Source organism: Delphinus delphis, chromosome 12 (assembly GCF_949987515.2).
Source record: "Delphinus delphis chromosome 12, mDelDel1.2, whole genome shotgun sequence".
Taxonomy (NCBI): Eukaryota; Metazoa; Chordata; class Mammalia; order Artiodactyla; family Delphinidae; genus Delphinus; species Delphinus delphis.
This window is the reverse complement of record NC_082694.2, coordinates 54091684-54116414: the sequence shown is the minus strand read 5'-3', so window position 1 is coordinate 54116414 and position 24731 is coordinate 54091684. Positions and strand designations below refer to the sequence as shown.

General features: G+C 38.8%; 1 protein-coding gene across 2 annotated transcripts in view; it reads left to right on the top strand.

The window, feature by feature from the left end:
• The window catches only part of CAMKMT (calmodulin-lysine N-methyltransferase), a 397264-nt gene that overhangs the window by 326458 nt on the left and 46075 nt on the right, over window positions 1–24731 (top strand). For both annotated transcript variants that reach the window (XM_060026700.1, XM_060026701.1), the window contains exons 4-7: window positions 12935–12995; window positions 15013–15067; window positions 16123–16186; window positions 23624–23690. In XM_060026700.1, coding sequence (XP_059882683.1) covers window positions 12935–12995; window positions 15013–15067; window positions 16123–16186; window positions 23624–23690 — 247 coding nt within the window. The remainder of the gene's footprint in view (window positions 1–12934; window positions 12996–15012; window positions 15068–16122; window positions 16187–23623; window positions 23691–24731) is intronic.

The window sequence follows — 24731 nt, the reverse complement described above, 5'->3', positions numbered from 1 at the left end:
ACAAAACAAAAGAGCAGTTTTAGCACATTATTGCTTAACTAGACATGAACCACTGACAGCAAGTGATAAGCCTGTCTGCTTTTCACAACTGGTAATCATTTTTGGAATAGATGTTTTAATATGGTTGAATATAAATTTTGTAATTTACATCTACAATGGTACGTAAATTTATAGATCCAGTTTGTTGCAGGAGAATGAAGGCTATAATCACAAAAGGCTTTTCCCAGTGTTGTTTAATTTTTAATGACTATTTGAAAACTGGGGAAGGAAAATGAAATCAAATTCATTTCTTTAAAAAATACAAAAAGGTGTTAAAGACAATCATACAAGTTGGTTGGAGCCATTTGTAGATGGCCCCGACAGAGCAAGACCCCTGTGTTGACAGCCAGGACGTGCCTCGCACTCCATTTCCACATTAGTTGCAGTAAGCCACCCAAGCTCGTGTACCAGCAGAAATTTCTGGAGAGGGGACCATCATGTTTCCCTCATATCAATGAATAATAATGAGCAGGGAGACAACAAGGACAGGGCCTTGGCCGTTTTGCACAGCTGAGATTCCCAGCCACCTCTCATAGTGTTTCCTTTGGTTTTGTTTTTTTAGCTACCTGAATATTATACATTTACTTTCAGATAGAATGGCAGAGAGGGGTTTATTTTTTTTTAATTTTTTTAAAATTTATTTTTCTTTTTTGCGGTACGCGGGCCTCTCACTGCTGTGGCCTCTCCCGTTGTGGGGTACAGGCTCTGGATGCGCAGGCTCAGCAGCCATGGCTCACGGGCCCAGCTGCTCCACGGCATGTGGGATCCTCCCGGACCGGGGCACGAACCCGTGTCCCCTGCATCGGCAGGCGGACTCTCAACCACTGCGCCACCAGGGAAGCCCGAGGGGTTTATTTAAAGTGGGTTTAGACTGAACCTCAGCAAGACGTTGCCTTATTTACCAAGTCAATTTGCTAAATGGTGTCTTACCTTTTGGAACGTGCTAAAGGCAATTCCTGCTATAAAAAGGGGAGGTGGTCCTACTCATCCTCCTTCCTAAGTGGAGGAGTTTGGAATGAAGGCAGTTTTGAAATGCTGGTGTCTTCCAAATGACACTGCTAAATAAACAAGTTCTGTTGCCTAACTAGCCTGAGGCCAGGGCCGTTTTAATAAATGTACGTTGTGGCTTTGGCATCTGTAGCATGTGCCTCCTAAATACCAGTTTCTCTCCGGGGGGGCTTTCATAAATGCACAGAGCGTGCCCTCCACGTGGAACACAAAGTTTTCAATCTGTTTGGAATTCAGTAGCAGTGTTTACCCGGAAGTGAGATAAAACTGGACTCCAAGGCAGGAAGCTGCTGTAGAAATCAAATTCAGGAAACATAGGTAACTCGAGGAGGACCACACTGTCCTTACTCTCCTTTGGTGTTCCATGTAACAAGTGTGTGTCTGCATGGGTGAAGTGATTAGATACCTAACATAAGGAACACTAACAATTATTTCTAATACTTTCCTCTTTGTTCCACTCCATTCGACACATTACTGCTCTTACATGATGTTTCAAGACACAAGACAGTCCTGTTTGTAAAAGGGTGAGCCTACGCTGAGGGCCTTGGGGGAGGATGTTACTTGGAGTAAAACTGGCAATGAAAGTCTTCCCTTTTTTTTGGCCTATGGGAAGGATGTGCTGCGTTCCTGGGGGAACCCAGGCCATGTTTCTCTGCTGCTCAGAGCCCTCTGGTCTGATTTCCTGGGTCTACCTTTCGGAGAAATGACTGTTCTCACTTTCTCACATCCTCTCTGACCAGTGGAGATGGAACATTTACTCACCCAGAGAGCTCACACTGGGGGATTCTTCTACCTGTGCTTTGAGACCTTGGGAGAATTTCTTCTGCCCAAAAGGTAGTTTGTTACTCTGAGGAAGTAATATGTTTGAGGAAAAAATACAGCATATATCTGAGAACTGTGCTCAGTATTGGAAAAGGAAAAATTGGACTTGAGGAAGTTGTCTGTTATTAATATGCTGGATTAAGTAACTAAAAAGCCATCACAAATAGAATATATAGATGTAGGGTGGTTCTTTCCTGAAGCTGTGAGATTTAATTTACAAAGGCAGTTCTAATTCAATAAAAGTGGACATGTTATGAAGACTTGACCTCTAAGATGGTTTTGAATCCTTTCTAAAATATTTCCTGAATTATAGTACGAATAAAACATTTTAACCAACCTAATTTCTTTAAAATGTCATGGGCTAAAGCCTACTGACGATTTTATAGCTTTAGTTTGGAAATGCACAATTATAACGATCTATAGGCATTGAATTTAGAGCTGGAAGGGTCCTCAGAAATCAATTTGACCCTTCCAATTTATTCTTGAAACTAGAGCCCAAATATGATTTGTCCAAAGTCCCAAAATTAGTTGTTGAATGAGTCATGAGAACTAGAAACTAGCCCTTTTGATTCCAGAACCAGACACCAGGGTTGGGGCAATTAGTGTAGTGCTTAAGAGACGGAGATTTAGAGAGTGAGTAGGTGGGCTCAAACCCTGGCTATGCCATTTAAACTTTCTGTGCTTTGGTGTACCTCGCTGTGCCCCTTAGCTGGCCATAACGACAGTACATACCTTATAGGGTTGTTTTAAGGATTAACTGAGATAATCTATATAAAGTACACAGCTCAGTGTTTGCCAGGTAGTAAGTGTTCAATAAGTGATGCTAATAACAACAACAAACACTAATTGCACTTACTTGGTACTCTTATATATAGTTCATTCAATCCTCGTGTGACCGAGTCCAAGCTTATACTGCTTGCTGCACGAGAGACCAATAAATCCGGAGACGAGTTGGTGCACTTTATCTGGAAAGTTTATCTCCAACTTTATCTGGAAAGGCAGCAGATAAAGAAGATGGTGCACTAGTGTCCCAAAGAACCATCTTCCCCAAATTAGAATTCAGGCTTCTTTTATACTAAAAGGGGAAGGGGTGTGGTTGGTTATTGTAAACTTCTTGGTGTCCCAATCCTTTGTTCTTGCAGCTGTCCACTAAGTCAGGTCACATGTTTCTGTAAACCTCCAACAAGCAAGTGTTATTCTGTTCTGCAACTTTTTATCTCTATAAGAATGGAAAATGTTATACCTTAAAGGTCAGAGCCTGAGGATGTGTTATCCTGTATATTTCAGGCTATAGGCAACATTCTTAACTTGTAGCAAAAGCAATAGAATACAAAGGTTAAAGCAAAAGAAACAGATCGAATTTGGAGTCAGATTTGTTCTTCCCTATTACATTCCCATCTATACTTACAGTTTAGACAGTATTATTACTACCAGATAAGGAGTTGATGCAAGGAGAGCTTAAGTGACTTGCTAAGGTCGCAAAGCTAATAAGCCTCAGAGCTGTCTTCCAAGTTCACGTCTTCACTGTCTGAGCCGCTGAACCTGTGGCTGTGGCTGCAGTGTGTTCCTTTTTCGCAGTGGTGCTTCAGCATCTTCCTCGTCCTGTCTACATTTCTCATGTCACTTAGTTGATTTCACAGCATCTGCTCTAAAACTGACCATCAGACTGAAGGCTCTGGTCTGGGGGATACTCTCTGAAGACTCTCCATCCCTGCCTCTGCTTCACACTGGAGCCGGGACTCCTTTCGGCTTTCCCTTACCTCATAATCATCAAATTAATAGGTATCTGAATTAAAATTTAAGTTTTAAAATTTAATGCATTTCTAATCAAATCACACCCATAAGCCGACCCAGCTTGTAGTCCTAGAAGAATTTATTATTGAAATACCTGGGCAATTTTTTGTGCCCCTTCACTTCCACATGCTCGTTATCTATATCAGTTGGCTTCCACTGGAACAGAAGAAATAACATTGCAAAGCAATTCATTTGGACCCTTGTTTTTGCAATCTGGTGGACAGCAGTATAGCACAGAGGTTAAGAATAATGGCTCTAGAGTCAGATTACCTGGATTCAAATTCCAACTCTATGACAAAACAGCTGTCTAATTTGGGGGAAGTTTTCATAACCTCTCAGTGCCTTGATTTCCTCATCTACCTTGTCGTGCCTGGGCAGCAGTCAGCATTCAACAAGCGTTAGAATGTCACAGAGCAAGCTTCCACCCTCTCACTGTACTGAGCTACACGGACGTTCCCTCTCACCCAGATGTACGCGTGTTCTCCATGATCTCTCTCCACAAACACGGAGGCTCGTGCTTAATAATTACTGTTCAGAGCAAGTCTGTTAATTGGTCAGAGCAGAGGGACAAATATAGAACAAGTATTGTCCATATATATGGAATTCTTACTTAGGATCGATTTTCTAAGTTCCCATAGTTAGGACAGATTTTTCCAGCATTCAGTTTTGGTTTGATTTTGTGGGTTATCGATTAGAAATAATAATCTCCCTGAAGGTGTCATAAAAATATAATCAAGATTGATAAAATTCCCTGGATAGAAACATGTCAAAATAATAAAGGCAACAGCAGCAGCAATAGCAAACATTATAAAAAAATTTGCTATCTCCCAGGCACTAAGTGTCTTACATGCATTATCTCATTTAATCCTCACAACAATGGTATGAATAGGTACTGTTGTTGCAACAGGGGAGAGCCAAATCTGACTACATGTTGGACCTGTTTCTTTTACCTTAACCTTTGCTTTCCACTGCTTTTGTTCACTAAAAGGATACTGTCTATACATAACGGCCTGCCTCGGGGAACCCTGCCCCTCTGCCTGAATGTTAAACCAAAGTGCCTTTGTTCAGGGAAACATCCTGACCCTGTCCACACAGAGATTGCCGCAAGAAAGAAGAAACACATCCCCTCCCCGAGGCTGGACATTCCAAGGGATATTTGCAAATCTTATGGCCTTTTTACTTTATTTTTTTTTTATTTTAAAAAATTAATTAATTAATTTACTTATTTATTTTTTGGCTGCGTTGGGTCTTCGTTGTGGTGCGGGGCTTCTCATTGCGGTGGCTTCTCTTGTTGCGGAGCACGGGCTCTAGGCACGCAGGCTTCAGCAGTCGTGGCGCTCAGGCTCAGTAGTTGTGGCTCGCAGGCTCTAGAGCACAGGCTCGGTAGTTGTGGTGCACGGGCTTAGTTGCTCTGAGGCATTGGCCTTTTTACTTTACGTGCTCATCTCCTCCCCCATCTCTGTGCCATAAAAGAAACTGGCATCCAAACCCCGATAAGATGGTTATTTTGAGACACGAGTCTGCCGGTCTGCCGGCGTTCCGAATAAAGTCGTATTCCTTGCCTCGACACCTCGTCTCTGATTTCTTGGCCTGTCGTGTGGCGAGCAGAGCGAGCTTGGACTCAGTAACATTATTGCTTGTACTTAAATGAGAAAACAGAGGCGTTACCCAGCAACAGCCCCACCCCAGTAGTTATTCTCTATTTCATTAACGTTTTATTTTCTTCACAATATTTATCACTATCTAAAATTACTTTGTTTATTGCCCCTATTAATCACTGCTGTATCCCCAACTCCTAGAACCCACCTGGCTGCCAATAATTATTTGTTCAATGAATGAATGAGGCTTAAAATTTTAGGTATTTGCCCAAGGTCACATAGCCAGTAAGAGCCAGTATTCAAGCTGAACTCTACCTAACTCTAGAGCATGAGGTGTGGTTCTTTATTGTAGCTTTTTATAGCTTGAAAGCCCCCTAGCGTAATCTTACCCAAGCCTAGTATTTCGTGGATGAGGATACTGATGCTCAGAGAGGCTAAATTACTTCCACTATCACACAGACTGTTAGTGGTAGACCCAGAATCAGACCCCAGACTGCTTGCCGTGTTTTTGTACCATGAATTCAGCCTGAGGAGGAGGTCGTGTAAAATTGAAGGAAAATCCTATAGGTATGTGCTGTACATCATCTACCCACTTCTTCATGCCATAAACCTAAGTCACACTTGACACTTCCCTCTCTCTTACCACCCCCTTCATCTAATTAACTAATAAGTCTTGTCAGTGTACCTTCTAAATATAGCCCAAATCTTTCCACTTTTCTTCATCTCCACTAACCATCACCCAAGCCACCATCAGCACCTACCTAGGTAATTGTAGTAGTCTCCTGCCTAGTTTCCCCCACCTCCTCTTTTTACTCTATTTTCTCTAGAGTAGCCAGACTGATCTTCTAAAATGTGGATCTGATTATACCAGTCTGCTGCTTAAAACATATCATTTATTTTAAGGTCCAATTTAAAATTCTTAATATGGCCTTTGAGGCTGTGGGGTCTGGCCCCTAAACACCCCTCCAGTCTCATCTTGTCCTACCTATTCCTTTCTCATTTATTCTACAGCTCCACTGACCCTGTTTCCATTCCAGGAACATCACGCTCTTCTTTTCAAAGCTTTATTTCATGGTGCTCCCCTTCCGTGGACCATTCCCTCCAGCCCTGTGCCCCTCTTCCTCCTCTACCTGGCTGTTCATCCTCTGGGTCTCAGCCTACATGCCATTTCTACAGGGAAGTGTTCCCTGATGGACTCCTCCCAACCTCCCCTCCAACCAGGTTAAGTCCCCTATGATTGGTTCTCAGAAGCACCCTCTATTTTTCCCACACAGCATTTATTACAGTTATAATTAGGGACATTATTTGTGTAATTGTCTGTCTAATAGTCTCCTTCCCTAACAAGACTGAATCTCCAGTGACCATGCTGTATCATTCCCTGCTGATCTACAGGGCCTGAAACATAGTAGATGCCCAATAAATATTTATAGAGCATTCTGTAGTCTTCTTATGGATTTCTAATCTGGGTTGAAGCATCAGTGACAAAGCAGAAATGTTTAAGGAGAAGGAGACAGAGCATAAACACTGAAAACAGTCCAAGACGTTTACCTACCCATTCCAGCCGTTTTAGTAATATCCACTGGTGCATTTCTTCTTCCAGAAGAGTCAACGGCTTAGCTAAAGGTGTGCTGGGCTCTCCGTTTAAGTCTCAGGTTTGAGAGAGGCTTACTTCTGACTCCTGCATGATAGACATGATCATTTAGATGGAGGAGGGTAAAGAAAGCTGCTGCTGGCTGTCCAAACATCAGCTGAGCACAGAAAAGCCATGTCTCTGCTGCAAGAGCTAGGTGTGTTGTCATCATGGGGCAAGTACAAGCCGTTAGAGTGAGAAGAGGGGGTCAGCAGTGCTGCCTGTCGGATGCTGTCTACATCTGACAGCACGGACTACAGGGAAGCAAAAAGCTCTCAAATGGAAGTGATCTAGAAAGACCCATGCTTGGATAGAGACTCATGTCTCAATATCTACAGACAGTTAATTTTAGGATTTGTTCAGCCTTTGGGTTAATGATGAATGTGTTTGTTTCTAAATTAACCACAAAACTTGGCATTTAAAGTAATTCTAAACAAGCTACTTCAGAGATGAGAAAAAAGTGGTTACATACATGAAATAGATCACATCACCAACTTTGCCCTTCATTATTTCTACATAGACAGCTAATTTTTTCATATTTTAGTGTTGGCTGACTATGGGTTTTCTGAAGTCTAACAGATTCAATAGGCCCAGTTCTGACAGAACTATCTGTAGGGAATAAAACCTTTGTTCAAAAAAAAAAAAAAAAAGGAATGAAACCAAACGACCATGGAAATCTAAGAATAATATTCTTCTTCTTCCAAATAGAACTCTTGTTTAGCTAATGCTTTTATGGAGGTCCAATGGATGAAAAAGGTCTTTTCTCCTATGAGTTAAAGTAATTCAATTTATACAGAAAGCACTAAGGAACAGGAAGTCACGTGACTGAATAACTTTTAAGGAAGTGTCCTAATTCATGGCATGTGTTTTAGAAAACAAGTTATCTAGAATAAGCCATTAATTTAAATGTTTTGTAATGCTTTGGGGAGGATCAATACTTTAGCTGCTGTAAATGCCACTATGATCATTCTGCTCTGCCTCATCAGATGATGTCAAGAATATAGCAAAAGTGCCTATAATTGATTGATAGAACCCGACAATATTATTAATGGAGTATAAAAATCTTGAGAAAAAAAAAAAACCCTCGCCATTAGCATCCTTGGCTTGTATGTCCTTCCAAAAATTATTCTCATCACTTTTCCAATGAGTTTCTCTCTGTTACATGAAGCAGAACCACTGTTAAAGGGATGTTTTTAAGACATAAACCCACAAGGATGACAAAATAAGAGAACATAGAACATAATTTTGGAAGCCAAGAAGCACATGGATGAGACGTCATTGACTTAGCAGATATTAGAAAGCCAGCAATTGGGAAAGTTGAGAACCATCCCAGTTCATACCTGAAACTTTGAAAGGCTCAGGAATTGGTGTCACCAGGTAATTCTAAAAGTAGGAGTTGAGGGGGCGCTAAAATAAGGAGGATTGATTGAAAATGGGTTAAGAAGCAGTAATTTCCCCATTCCAGGCTACTGGGTAACTTCCCCTTCTGTACTGCCAACAGAAGAGGAGGTTTATTCTCTGGAGAGGGTTAAATCAAGGGTTTTTGGGTTGGAGGACAATAGGCACAGTTGAAATCAGAGAGTGCACCAAAAGCAGAGTGGAGGGACTAGGTTAATGTAAGCTGACTGATTGCTGAGCCTCTCCACTCACACCCCACCCACACTCCTCAGCCCTCTTCACCTCCAATCAGCTTTTTATCTTTCTACAATCACATTTATGTAAACAATAAAGAACTACCAGACGTATCTGAGGAAAGCTTTTAATGTGACAGGTACCAAAACCAATAAACAGAAAAAAGCAACATGAGGAAGACAAACTATGTAAAGATAAGAAAGCTTAAACTATAATTAATATTTTCAAGTAATTTTTAAAAAGTATTGCATTCATGAAACAGGAGTAAGATGCTCTGAAAAAGAAATATTCAGAGAACTACCACCAATGATAGCATAAATGAAAAGAACATAAAAGAGCTGGAAGATCAAGTTGAAAAAACTTCCAAGAAAGTAGAAAACAATAAGAGATGGAAAGCAGGAGAGAAAAGATAAAAAAGTTAGAGGATGAGTTCAGGTGATTCAACATCCAAATCATAAGTTTCAGAGAAAGAAGACATAAAAATGGAGGTAAGGAAATAGTCAATGGAACTTCCCAAGAACCTTTTTTCAGGAATTGAAAAACATGGAGTTTCCAAATTGAAATCACCATTGAATCATCTAAGCTCTCTAACATTTACCTTCCACACACTTTTTCTCAAGAAGCTGCCGGAGCCTGTGTTACACTAAAATGAGGAAGTAAATCAAGAAAGGAAGACAAAGCATAGAGGACATGAGAAATGGAACACAGCAGAAGGACAAAAGGAAGCCTAGAATGATAGGGAAGATGGATTTCAGGAGATCAGAGCTACACTGGTGCACTAAGTATATTAGGCGTCCAGTCCAGACCTAGGCAGGTCAGGAAACACAGGAGATATTTCCTAATGAAATTGATAGAATACCTCATGTGAGTGACTGTATTGAATGGGGAAATCAACAACTGGATTTTGAGATTGAATAAAAAATCTTAGCAAATGAGAGGAAAAAAATGACAATTATAAACTCCAGATGGGGGAAACATTATGCATGAGAGAAAAACCAATCCTAGTTTACAACATAGCTCGGTTGTTCTTTTTTTTCATGGTTATAATAAAATTGACAATGAGTAGTGACCTTACCAAATTATAATATAGCTGTATTAGAAAGATGGTGATGGTGGATGGTTGAGGAGTATGGTATGTGTGGTGTGGGGAGAGGAGTAGAGATAAAGGCAAAAAATGCTTACCTTCCATAATGGGGGTCATTAGATTTTGCCTAAACCTGAAAAATCAAGAAGTAACATTATAAACATGTATGTAGAAAAATGTAATTACCAGAAGAATCAGCTAAAAGAATTGAAAGCAGTAATTCCTGAGGAAGGAGAAAGATTGGGCAGGCGGGCTGGGTACTACTGTTTTGTCTTAATCATTCTCATAAAACTCAGTGGCTCTTTAAACTATGTATGTGTATAATTTCTTTAAAAATAAAATCTGTTTTAAAAGACCATTACATTCTCATGGAATGGAATGAGAAAACTTTTTAAGATAACAGCTTTGAGATATAATTCACATACCATACAATTCACCCACTGTTTTTTTAGTATATTCACAGAGTAGTGGAACCATCATCACAATCAGTTTTAGAATATTTCATCACATCTAAAAGAAACCTTGTACTCAGTAGCAATCACCCCTCATTTATTCTGGACATTTCACATAAATGGAAAAATAAGACATAAACATCTGGTCCTTTGTGTCTGGCTTCTTTCACTTAGCATAATATTTTCATGTTCTATCCATGTTGTAACATGAATCTGTACTTTATTTCTTTTTATTGCCAAATAATAGTCTGTTGCATGGGCATACCACATTTTATTTAGCCATTCCTTAGTTGATGGACATTTAACCACTGGACCACCAGGGAAGTCCCCTGGAAATAAACACCTTTATTAGGGGTGTAGTTTGGTACAGCTTTGCGGGAGTGCAGTTTGATATATCAGAATGTGAAGTGTACTTGACTTTTGACCACATTTCCCATTTCTGGGTATTTGACCTAAGGAGAAAAATTATATGTTGGGGAAAAAAACGTGTCTTTATTTTACCACTTTATAATCTCATAATATCAAAAACTTAGAAATTAACTTAAATGTCTTTCAAAAGGAAACTGGTTAAATAAATTATGATGCAAACGTAAAATATTTAGGTAGTCATTAAAAATGATGCAGGTATAGTATTTTTTTTCCATGGGAATCTATCCATCATACTGAGTAGGGCAAAATGAGATTATTGAATACATCCATGAGAAGATTCCACTTGTGTAAAATATCTTTATGCCTAGAGAGATCTTTCGGAATGATGTCCAAAATGTTAACAGTGATTATATACTAGTGGTGGAATTTTAGGTGATTTTTAAACTTTATTCTTTGAACCTTTTGTATTTAATTTAGTTAAAAATCAACCTCTGTAATTTTGGGGAGAAAATTATAAAACTATTGTAAAAGACTATGCCTTTTAGAAGTCAAATTTTTGTACTCAATCAAGGCTTGATTTTAGTTAAATACCCTTCCCCTATCACTATTTTTTAAAACCTCAAAACCATCTACTAAAGGCATAAAGAAATTCATTATTGTGGTGATTATATTCACTTGGTGTGGAACACTGTCTTGGGCTCTTCCTTCAGAGAATTTTTTTATGTGTTTTAGTCTTTCTGGAGTTCTTTCTGTGTGGAGGTAGGCCAGGTATTAGGACTCTGGGGTCGTGCCAAAGCTAATCATTAGGATCAGGCTAAAAAGGTTCTCCATGTGTTCTGGTTATTAGGATAATTGTTTGGGGTTCACATATTATCTCTTCCACTCTTTTATCCTCCTTTGCAGGAGAAAAACATTAACAACAACTTTCATTTTCTTTGAGATTGTTATGAGTTAGAAGCTGTTCTAAATACATTTCGTATACTTTACTCATTTAATCCTCACAGCAATCCTGTAAGGTTGATATTACAATAATGTTATTTTACAGATGAGGAAACTGAGGAATAGAGAGGTTCAGTAATCTAGCCAAGGTCACTCAGCTAGGGAATGCAGAGCTGGGGCTGGAGCCCAACTGAGTCTGGTTCCTAAGTACCTGTGATCTTAACTGCTACACTCCACTGCTTCCCTGACTTTCCTTCTAAATATGACTACAGACACTTCTTGCTGGTTTAATTTGTTTCTCCCCTCAACTGTCATTTCTACCAGAAATGCCAGGAAGACTGAGCTAGTGAGTACACCTGACTGGACTTTCCTGCAACAGATGCTCTATAGAGTCATTTCTTTGCTGTTTGTATGTCTATCCATTGATTCTCTTAGGATTTTATTTACCATTTCTTTGACATCATCTTCTCTGAAATATTTGCATTTCTTACTCCTTGAAGCTGGAGATTCATCTGGGAAAATTAAGTCACGTTAGGTGTTTCAACTTTGCATCAGGACCCATTAGAAGAGTGCTTAGTACTAAGGCAAGGAACATTCCCTGCTCTTTCCCAAGACCACATGGCATTCTCAGCCCCAGGCGGTGCAGGATGCCTGGTACCCTGCCTGAACTTTAAGTCTGACCACGTGGGGAAAACATAATTTTTATAAGGGTATAGTTTATTCAGATTATAAGAGCAATATATATTCATTGTAAAAATTTTTGGAAAATACCAAAAGTATAAAGAAAAAAATTATAAGCACTTGTAATCCTGGGATAACCACTAGAAACTATAATTTCCAAGCATGTCTGTCTTCTCTTAAAACAATTTATATTCATTCATGAAAACTGTATGTCTTCTAAATAAATGATTTACAGATGATAATTTTAGAAAATGCCCCTCCATGGAATTTAGTGGGTAGGATTATTGTTAAATTGAAAGATGTACTAAAGTTGGTGAAATTTAAATTTCTCAATTTTATACTCCAGTTTGATTTTTTTATTGAAGAAATGAAATAATTATGCATATTGAAAAACATTAGTATGGAATCAAACAAAAAGATATAATGACCTCAGTGGTTTTATTTGCTCCTGCAAATGATTTTTCCATTTATTTTTGCTGAATATGAGCTGCATATACAGTTTGTCTTCAGCTGATACTTATGAATTGACCAAAAAGAAGATTCATGTGTACGAGAGTGAGATCTACCTGAAATACCGTTTAAAATTTAATTTTGGATATTTGTAATATTGGTTGTTATTGTTTTACTGTTTCGTTGTGACTGAAATCTAGTAAAAATGATTTAGCATATTATCCTATTTTCCTGGGAAAAGAGTTATAATCAACAACAAAAGAAATGCATGTGATATGACGTTACTAGTAATAATTATGGTAAGTTTGAGTCAAGTTGAAATAGCTTGTACTGAACATTATTTTCAAAAAGCCATTTCTTAAGAGAATGACTGTAAGGAGTGTTTGTAGAAGAAACTTCTGTAATCAAAAAGCCTATATCCTCTTGTGTTTTCCAGGCATCTGGCCGGCTGAAGAGGTTTTGGCTTACTACTGCCTCAAGCACAGTGATGTATTCAGGTACAAAGCTGCACCTAAAAATTTGTTTAGCGCACTATGGGTACTGTGTCTGCATTTTAAAGATCTCCATGATTACATTCTTCAAAGTAAACTGTTAAAAATATATATATAAGAAAGGAAGAAAGAAAGAAAGGAAGGAAAGGGGGAAAAAGGTCATGGTGAAAACATGTTGCTTCTGAAAAAGAAATCTGAATTGCCTTTGGGTACTAATATTGCACAGCAAGCTTTTTGCTATATGTCAAAGGCTTTTGATTTCCACTCAAGGCATTTTATTTCACTTAGATTTTGGGGAAACAAAAGTGAAGCTTCAATCAATCCTTACCAATTGTGATGGTCAAAAAAAACCATAAAGACATTCTTTAAACTTCTGCTAGGGAAATCACTACAGAACTTTTGATAAATAAATACCCCACAGCTATGATTTAAAGATGCCATCCCACCCTTGATTTTAAAGGTATTTTATATACCCAAGACAATATGTATTTGTAAAATATAAATTACCATTACAGATTCATGCTATGGAAATGAATGTTTTCAACTGTCAATGTGCATTATAGATTAAACCCATGGATGAGATTCAGGAAAAAGAAAAAACTCCTTTTTTAAAAAAATGCTGAAGATGTTTGGTAGACCCAGAAAATATGGGTTTTTTCATTTTATTCTCATTTTATAAAAGTCATCCAGTATATGCTTCCTGAATAGCCCATTATGATTCCAGACAAGCCGTTAGTGATCATTTTAACAATATATACTTATAAGATTGGGTGTGTGCTTTAACAATATGTATTTACAAGATGGGGTCAATAATATGTAGTTTTTGAAGCTCTATGGGTCCATATTTACCAACCAGTCTGTAATTGCTTTGAACAACTAAATACTCATTTTGTGTATTTCAGAATATGAATGTCCTTGCTTGGCTTCTTTTCCTCCTCTTCCTTCTCTTTTCACCTCTCCCTCCCTTGATTGTCTCTCTCTTTCTCTCTCTCTCTTTTTTTTTTTATCCTGTTGAGGAAATAAACTTCCCAAACTGGGAAGAAGAAACGATCTCTTAAAGAGTCTAAACATATAAAGTAAGAACAGGGCAGTATTGAACTGGGCTGCAGAGCTGCCCTAGAAGTCTGGCATCTGCTCATCTCGCTGTGCTTAAGCTTGCCTGGAGCTCCAATCAGCGAGCACTGGGCCAGGGCAAGAATGTCACACATTGAGGGCTGATATTTAGGCACAAAGAGGAAGGTAAGTGCAGAGTGCCAGACTGCACCCCCACCCCACCCCACCCCCAGACTGTCAGCTTTAACTCTGAGCTGCTTTACTTGTGAGCGGTGAAGTCAGAGCCCAGTCACTACTTGAGCCTGGGTTTGCTGGCTTAACCATATTATGTCCCTGCATTGTTTATTCACTGTGTTGTGTTGGGGTCAATTGTGATTTAAGTGTTAATTGCTAAATGCTCTTTGTGTAATTGTTCTTTATGGGGGCGGTTCAGCTTTCCAAAATGTTTCAGTTTGTTTTAGAATTTTTTTTTTAAATTCAAGATTGCATGTATTTGTGTGTGTGTGCGTGTGTGTTGTGTGTATGTGACCATAATATAGGTATATACACACTCATATATATTCTTCATTTACTTGTCTAACTAACTGCTTTTGAAGGAATGAATGTGGATTAACAGTGTTATCCTTTCCTAACAATTATCTTTCGCTACTCTAGCTAGTTTAGTTCTAAAAGACAGCGCCATTGACAAGGGAAAAAAAGGGAACCTTCTCCGATTTTTCAGCTCAGCGGTGGTAATGTTGCAGTGAACACTAATGAGGGAACCCCCACTGATTTGCCTGCTTTGTGACTTTTCTATTTCATAATTATTTTTAAAACGCAAAACGACATGCGGGAGCCTCGTCATGTCTCCACAGCTTCCCGGTAGCGCCGTTCTTACTGCAGATGGCAATTCCTTCTTGTAACATATATATCTCTCTGACCATTTTCATCTAATTTGTGTGGGTTCTACCATTTCTTTTCTCTCTTTCAGGGACCTTGCTGTGTGTGAGCTAGGGGGTGGCATGACATGCTTGGCTGGGCTCATGGTAGGTCTTTTCTCAATTCCAATCCCATTCAGAGGGAGGAACAAAAGGAAAAATGTTCCAGGGCCTCCAACTGCTGGGTCAGAGAACCGTCAACAGCATCAGCTGCGGTCAAGCTGCCGGGTCTTGAGAGACCTTCTAGATTGACTTACTTTCGGATCATATTGATTTTATGGTTGCCTCGATGAGCAGAAACATTTTACCTCAGTGTAGTCAATATTGCTTGTTGTGACATTCCAGGCCTCGCACAGTGTTTCTTCGCCATAGCGAAAGCATTTTTTTTTTTTTTTCAGATTATAGTCCCATTTGCTAAGATACAGGAATAGCCCGGCGAATCACAGTTGGAGCACCATGATATAGCTGCTAATGTTTTGCCTGCATTATTACACCAACAAACATGATCCAGAGCGCTCAGTAATTAGATTCTTTTGAATTAGATTGGCCATTCAGGAACGTCGTTCCCCATTCTCTGGGTTCTGAGTCATGTATTCAGGAGATATTATGTAGCAGCACAGTGCATTAGACAAGTTTTTATGTCTCTACAAATAAAAGCATATTGTTACACTGATTGGCATTTGACAAACCTGTCGCTCTTACACAATGTGTCAGGGTTACAGCCCAATGTGCGAGCATGTCAAAGCTCACAAAAAAATTACCCTCACAAAGCCATCTGCCTGCAATGCAAAGTTATATGAAGGGCATCAGGCAGTCAGACAGAAGCAAGCTGAAAGGCAGAGTGACAGCCTTGTATGATGGCTCTACTAGATAAACAGAAGCCCACAAATGAAAGCCTCTCAGAATACCATCATCCGCTGTCACAATGCAATTACCGAACAGAATGATAGCAAGATAGAGGCTCCCGCAAATGGAATGATAAAAGTATTGACTGATTTGATTGAATGATTAAAATAATGCAGACATAAAATGAAAAAAGATTGAAGATTGTTACAGAGAAATAGGTGAGGAAGCATGATACTGAAGGCTTGTCACTCCTGTCTTCACTTCCACACAGACAAGCATATTTGCTCATTGTTTGCTGTGCTCCCTTCTTTTTTCAGGTTGCTATTTCTGCAGATGTCAAAGAAGTTCTGTTAACTGATGGGAATGAAAAGGCCATCAGAAGTATCCTTATTCAGATAGAAAACGGGTTTGTTGTGCTCATTCCTTTTTCCCGGCTGAGTAACAATTGATATAAAGAAAGACAGCATGGGGTATTAAAAGAGAGTTCCCCACACACACATGATAAGTAATTAAGAAAAAGTAGAAATATATGGAATTCATTGGATACGACTAAGTGGTTTGTTTTTTTTTAATTTCAATGGATTTTTATAGTCACTTCTCATTAAAGGAGCTTATGATTTGTGGACCACTCAAAGCAATAAGGACGTTTGTTTCATAATAATTTTCAAGCACTCTTGTCCTTTTATTTCCATTGAAATTTGCCGGGATAAAATAAATGAATTAACATTTATTATATTGGATATTGCTTGTAAAAATTAACTTCCAGCTTCATGTTCATTATTACCTTTCTTCCATTTGATGTTGTATGTGCAGACCATGCAATATTATACCTACTCTAATTCCCGAGGAGTTCCCTATATCTCCTCACTGGAAACGGCTATCAGTTTTTCATTATTTCCTTTTATTTAGGATTATAAATGCTATCTCTTTTGTTCTGCTATGCTATTACAGTTCAAACCCCATTATATTAGATTATGCTTTACTAATATGTACACAGAGTTCATGAAAATTGAACTGTACTTTAAGAAAGCAAGCATAATTTGTGGCTACTTTAGCAATCGAGCTGATTTGTTCAGGAGCAGTTAACAGCCGTTAGAAATTGAGAGGAAAAGTGGAGGATATATTTGCTTTGGATTTTTTGGTGTGCCTTCCATTTACATTATGAAAGAGGCAATCTACTTATTTGGATTTTAGGCCCCTAAAATGCCAAAGCAGTTTTGATTTTTGTAAGAGGTAAGCATCCTGCTAGAGCCTATTTTCGATTTTCTTCTTCTGCCTCTGCTATATAATTTTTTTAAAATAAAATTTGCAGTAGCTGTATCAGGCTGCTCAGACAGGAGAAAAGAGGTGCCAGAAGCACAGTAGCTAATATTGTTCAGCGGCACTTGTGTGCTCTACAGAGCCCCACCCAGCTAATTGCCTGACACACTTAAAAAAAAAAAAAAAAATCAGGAAGGAAAAACAGCCAATCACAATCTTGGCCTTTCACACAGGGGAAAGAGATCACAAAAGGTGCTTCCTTTTTTAAAATGCAGGATTTTAATCATGATCTTCAGACTGTCGCAAGTTTCTCAAAATATTCCTGAAGATGAGCGATATTGTTTCATTCACTCTGCTTTATTCTGAGTTCTTCCATGCACTGTATCATTTCACTCTGCTCCTCCTCCACATGTCAGGGAACACAGAGAGCAACAGGAAGTCAGGTATGCTGGCTCAGCCCCAGCGATGTTTTTTTGGGGGAAAAAAAAAGCAGGATTATTGGGAAAAAGAAGGTCATTTTAACCACGGAAACTTTCAGATTGGGCCCAGCAACCTGAGGTCTTTCTCAAGGCAGCAGGTGTCTTATTTAATAGCATCAGAAACCAATTAGAACTTTTATCAAACTATGGGAAGCATCTGTGGTCAGTATGTAAATTTAATTGTACTAAAATTATTGTTGAGCTAAACTACAGAGCTTCCAAAGAAGGGAAGCAATGCTAGTCATTAATTAATGCACCTTTGCTTTAAACAGCAAAGATGCCATGCCAGCTCTTGAAATCAGAGAGGAAATCTCAGATTCTGTACTCACTCCGCTGGCCTTTCAAAGAAATGATTGGTACAGCCCCCTCCCAAGAAAATGGATTTTTAACATTTGGTCCTCAGAAGCTCAGCCCTGAGAGTGCTTTATTGTGCTGGGTTTTACAATGGGTTTAATATAGCAGGGTGCCAAAGGGCAGGAGGGGAAGAACTTTACAATGTAGATAAAGTAGGTCCTTTCAGGATGCAGACCAAAACTGTTAGTGTGTTTTATTTCATCTCTTAGGACTTTCTTGACAGGGTTTAGTTTTTATCATGCAGTTGTTCTATGTTTGTGTGCCTTTTTCTGTTGTAACTAGATCTAATTTTTTTTAATTAAGAGAAAAAAGCATGCATAAAGCCTTAAAAATTGGCAACGTGTTTTTCCTGCTTTTGATACTAATGTTATTCTTGATTTGCTACCAGAGCTTATAACTGGCATTCGTTGTAAGCTGTTTTACCAAGTGAGGTTAATATGAATGAAATATTTTTTTTTCTATTTGTGTGCCCACTTTCTGTAAAATAACAGATTCACTGAATCACATACTGTTGATGCATATAGATTGAAACAAATTCATTTAAAAATTACTGTTTACATCTTTCCTTTAAAATTTTAGGAAGCCTAAATTATATAGCAGTTGTAGGATATTATCCAAAAATTACTTTCTAAAAAGTAAAAGTGGATGTCAACAAAAAAGAGGGAGAAACATTGCCAGAAGCCAGAAAATCTCTAAGCAAAGCTGCTAATTATTCTTAATGGGCAAGATGAGCACATTAAGAAACAAATGAATACATCAGTGAAATGTAATTGAAAATCGACCTGGCAATCACACATCACATCTGAGTATTGGCCTGTATATTATTCTCATCATTTAAAAAATTATTTTTGTTGTTCTAGGCATCTGAATTGAGTGAATCCAACTGAGTCTTACTTCCTGGTCGCTTAAGCTTCTAAGATTGTGATTTTTACCTTTAAAAATAGCATTTTCTGATATTTCCTGTTTATCTTCTGTTATTTCTATTTTTAAAATATATGAGGTAATGAATGGAGGCATTCTGAATCTTTATATCATAGAAGCATATCAACCAGTTGTAAGGTTATTTATTGTCTCCATAAAATGTATCAGACGGATTTGGCTATGTCTTCTAGAGCTCTCTACCTTGAACCTAGAATGCTAGATGTGGATTTGAGATTTATTAAACAGAGATATCTAAAAAGAGAGTAAGACTCGAGGTATAAGGGAATGTTGTTAAATATTTTCTCAGACTCATGGGTATATGTCCCCGAGGTTTTCCTCGGCCTTTAAACTGCACTGCTGGGTCTAACCCAGAGCCCCCTAGCTGAGAGCCCTTCAGATGCTGTTTTATCTGTACCCAAAGGGAACAAAGGATAAATCAGAAATGGGATCATTTGGTTCATCCAGTTCTCGAATTTATCCTAAAATAGTGTGAACTGTGTTCCCTCTTCTTCGGCACAGCCTTTTTAGTGTAATGAAGAAAGAAATCTCCAAGTGCCCCCAGATAATAATTACTCAATAAAGTCTGGAGCTGGTGTTGACAGTGACATAAGAATAGGGGAAAGAAATGGTATACTGAGTTATTACTGATGCCAAGCCTCTTCCAAATCATAATGAATAAAAGTACAACACCTAAGGTGAGCAGCCCTTTCTGGAACACTCACTAATTCACCTAACACAAGTACCCTGCCCTGACCCGTCCTTAGTAAACACCAAGCAGGGTATCTGCAGAATATGGTGATGCTTGGTGACCCAGCCTCATGACTCTGACCCAAGCATCTTATCCCCACAATATGCACCATCTGGGTCATGATCTTGAGCTTAGGATTCTCCAAAAATTGGTAAATCTCCTGTGAATTTTAAAGAAGATACCCCTGGCTTAACATTATTTTATTTAACAACATCCCTGACTTGAATAATTAATAAATGAAGCTTCATGTGACTGTGCAGCCTGTGGATGGTTGAGACCTTGGGAACGCCAGGCCATCATCCTGGGTCCAGGCCCCTTCCTCCAATGTCAGTGTCAGCTGTTCTACTATTTACTAGATAGATCCAAAATGGACTCTGTGTGCCTCATATTGGGTAGGAGTTCAACAAATAGCTTTGGAAATTAAATTTAAGTTAGCTAATAAATTAAGCTAATTAATTAATTAAAAGGAATTAAACCACTATTAACTGCATGCCATTTCAAGTGCGAAAGATATAGCAGCGAACAAGACAGACCAAGTTCCTGTTCTTGGAGGACACAGACTATACCTATACAGAGCACATTTATACACGTGAAAAACACTGAAAATCTACAGGGCAGAAGTTCTTTGATTCCTTCCCGTCATTTAAATTCTACAATAAAAGTGTTCACATAATAGTTTTGAGCAACAGGGAAAGGAAATAAAGCTTAACTGCCAAACCTCACTTTAGTTACCATCACCCGCCTCTCATCCCTCCAAAGCTTTTGCCTGAATTACTGAAAAAGATAATGAATTGACGTGATTTAGGCACCTACTATGTGTTAGGCGCCTACTATGTGCTACTCCATAAGTCTATAAAATAGCTACATCTTTCCTATTCTTGAGGTGCAGCTCAGAGAAGTTAATTTACCCAAATTCACACAGTCACCAAGTATCAGAACCAGTGCTAGAAGTCAGGTTCACGTGACTTCATAGCTTCCCTGCCACCCCCATTAAACCATCTCTTCACCAAAAACTGGAATGATTTGGTGAGTATCATCTTGCACTGGAGGAAAAGGCTTCTCATCCATAAATGTACAGTTGACATTGCTAACAGAGTGCAAAACGCCTCTACATCGTACTCGCAATTCATATGCGTAATAAGCACATTTAAGAATATTTCCCAGCATTTAAATTAACAAATATTGCCACATCAGTGAGGTGCAATGAAACTAAAGGTAGCATAAACCAAGAAAGTAATGCTTTGTGAATCACAATGTTATTATTTTAAAAATACTTTCTTGCTTAAAGAACAATGCCAACTCTCAAAAATGTATTGAATATATGCAGCTACTGATAAATATAATAATCACTAATTGCAGGAGGAGGCTAATATTTTAAACAAGATTTATATATAATTAGCTTAATTATATTTATGTATATAACATATATAATTTGTTCAAATAACTATTATTATACAAACATATATATATATATATATATAGTAAGGATAAAAATCAACTGAAACAAAATTAAGATGGACCCCCGCTCTTGAACCATGCTTTGTTTGAAGAGAAAATCTAGTTATAGAATCCTGATTTCTTTTAGCCACAAGCGTATATCCTAGAGCTCAGAAGTCCAGGTGCCCAGACTAGGAGATTAAAGGTGATTGCTCTGTATCTGTTTAATCAGAAATCACATTAAGGCTTTCTTTGCACCCAGCATCTCCCACTGGAGTCTTCCAGAAGGTGGGTGCCTTCAGAGAATAGGATTTGGTACATGCTGTTGAACACTATCCTGGACAGACTGGCTCGATTTGATTGAATTCCCTTTATTACCCCGAAGTGACACAGAAGAATGAGAAAATCTATTATTGGACACAGCGCCAGCCAGAGGAACCACCTCAGAATCTGACCTAAAGTAAAGGGCGGGGAGCAGAATATCAAAATATATCTCTTAAGGCAATATTTTAATATACTGTGGCCATTTTTTCTCTAGGTACTTGTTTTCATATAAAAAACACTTCCTAAACCACAAACTATATTTCCTTCCCAGTTCTAAAAATAAAGCAGCCTAAGTACTGCTGTGAATTTTTTCATTAAAATAAAATTGCTTCTAGAATATAAATACATATTCTTGCTTCAGCCTGATCACCTGGACTCACAGTTTTATAAATTGTATAAAAGTATATAGTGTTAAGATGTTTACTAAAAATTATTAATAGGTTTTCTGAGTTATATAATTTAACTTCCCTGTGACTATTTTATAAAACGTATTACCTCCACTAACAAAATAATATGTTTGGCTTGACAAATTAGTCATGTACTCATACGACGCTACAGGTGTACCTAGCACATTATGGCATGTGGTTTGGATGTCATGGAAACGCTGAGAAGGGTGTGGCCATAGTGTGGGGGAACTTAATCAAAACCAGTTGTCAGCTGACTCTTTACTAATTTTGTTCTCAGAATAAAGACGTCAGCTGTCCTTTTTCTACAAGACATTTCATTTAGAAGACTTTCCTGAAATACTTTCTTCCTGAAATAGACAAAACTGTAGGCCGATGTGTCATTTTAGTTAATCAAAACAAGTAGGCAAATTAGTCTCTTTTATTTTTTTAATGAATGTAATTTAACAGTATTTAATTTGCATACAGGAAAGTTCACCCAGAAAAAAAAAAAAGTCTGCATTATAGCACTTTTGTAAACCTCAACAAAGCCCTTCATTAGGAGACCTAATTGATTTTTCCTACCCACTCCTGGGGGAAGAAAGCTATCACAGTACCTGCTTATTCACTCAGAGAAGAAATGGGTGTGCCGGGTGTTTCAAGCAGAGATTTAGGTTAAAATGTCCTGTGGCTCTGTTCTTACAGGGAGATCTTGGCCAGTGCTTGCTTTGAGCATTCAGGAAATCTGTTTTTCTGAGCAATAGGGGAACATCGCTTGTCTGCTTGGTGTCCTCCCCATGGGCCCAATTTAGTTCAGCTTGCAACCTTCACTGGAATTATTTTATTTCTTGTTTATTTAAACCTTGCTTTATTCCAAAAGAGGGATTTTTAAGGCTTCTTACAGTGACACACAGAATATACCATATAAAATAAAGGAGAAAGCGAGGGCAGTTGGACAGTAGAAAGCCAGGAAAACATCACGAAGGCAGGAATAGGACCGGTAGAGGAAAGATGCGCCATAGAGCACTTGTAGTTGTTCAGCTGAGACCATCCATTTGGCTCTGAGTTGCACAAGGACCAGAGCAAAAAGAGAAACAGGAGCAGTTCTAAGATTTATAGTGTCCAGAAGCTGAAGCAAAACTAGTTGATCTGAAGTCCAGTTTTTCCCAGTGTTGAAACCTGACGTGATTTCTCCCATGGGTCCTCATGAAGATGGCGCTCTGTGCTCTGATGGACCAGCTCCTCAAAACATGGCTTCAATAAATATGGCTCATTTTGTACAAGTCCTTACATGTCAGCCGATGGCCAAAGGCCAGACTGTAAGTCTGTAAAGACAATTCTTCAAGGGGCCTTTCACTTCAGAAGAATTTTCTTCTTCAGTAATTAGTTTTCCCTCAGAGATTCTCCAGCCTTTCTCCATCCTTCCCTTCTCACTTCCCCCCAAGTCTTTCCCTGCAGCTCATCCTCACTCTCCCCACTGGCATTTCGGAGACTGAAAATACTTCAACTTGGAGAGTCTCAGAAGACTGCCATTGCCCTCCCCGCTGACGGAAAGAGGCTGACCTTGGGGCTTCTAGCTCTTTTAAGCAAGTGGGGCCTGGCACCTGTGGCACAGTCATCTTCCCTGACCAGTGCTTATCACCCTGGGCCTTGACAATGTGCTCCCTGAAATGTATATTTCACAGGTGATAAAACTACAGTCCAGGGAATGAAAAGAGCTTGCCTGTGACAAGTAATTCAACATGTGGTGGCAGAGCCAGGGCTACACCCTCTCCTCCTGCCTCACACGCTACAGCTCTTCTCACCATGCTGATCCCGCATACAATAAGAATATCGTAGTGTTTGTGGGCCTCTTTCTGGCAGGGAGTCAGTTGACAATCACTGCAGAAGCTTTCTTAACTGTGGCCTATAGACGTGAGAGACATCATCACAAGGAATCAGACGGCTGGTGTGTTTAAGACTGGGAACGTATCAAGCTGGTAAGATACCTTTTTGCATTAAAACACTCTGGTTGAAACTGCTTTTCTCAGTACTATGGATGATTATTAAAACTAACAATAGCTAATATTTATTAAACATTTACTGTGGGTCAGGCACTGTTTTAAGCACTTTAAAAGTATCTTATTTAATGCTTACAAGAACCTGTAATGAAGCAGGCAGGCGTTTTCATTACCTACAATTAATAGATGAGAAAAACTGAAGATAACTATGTTAAACACTGGGTTGGGAATGACTTAAGGATTGAGAGGGTGCAGTATGAGGTTGGGAGAAGCCCAGCCTGGGACCTTCTTGTGAATGGCTCTATTTCACTGGTTCTCAACCTGGTGGAGGGGGGCAATTTTGCCCCAGGGGACTCTTCTATTGTTATAACTGGGGCAAGGTGGTTGCTACTGGCATCTAGTGGATAGAGGCCAGGGATGCCGCTAGGCCTGTGCAAGACATCCCCACACCCCTCCCCCCAGCGAAGAACTCTCTGGCTCAAAATGTCAATGGAACCAAGGTTGAGAAACCCTGTTCTGTTCCATGGTTTTAAAATAGTCTAGGTATTCATTCCCTTTTAGATTCTGTTCCTTCTTATCCAAAGTAGGAGAATTGCTTACCCTCAACCAAAACAATGGTGTTTCCTGTGATGCTACATTTTAATTTTGCCCCGTTGGTATGGACCTAGAGGAATAAGTAATCATTTAGTAGTTTTCACAAGAAATATCTGTATCTGTGTATTTTTCCTTTATGTGTTTAACCACAGACATTATTGGAAGAACAATCTAAGTTTTAATTAATTCTTTAATTACTGTTAATCTGTCATCCTTTGACATTTTGAGTTTTCTCTGTGTTTGAGGATGCTTTCCCACCCCAAACTGCTCAGCTTGCAGGGGAACAAAGGTGGATGAATAGCAACAATGCTTAAAAACTAAAGTGGAAAACATACTGGGATGAGGATATGGAGTGGTGATAACTTCTTTTTTCTTATATTAACTGGTGAATATAATGTGTCCATGTACGAATTTTTGAATCCTGCA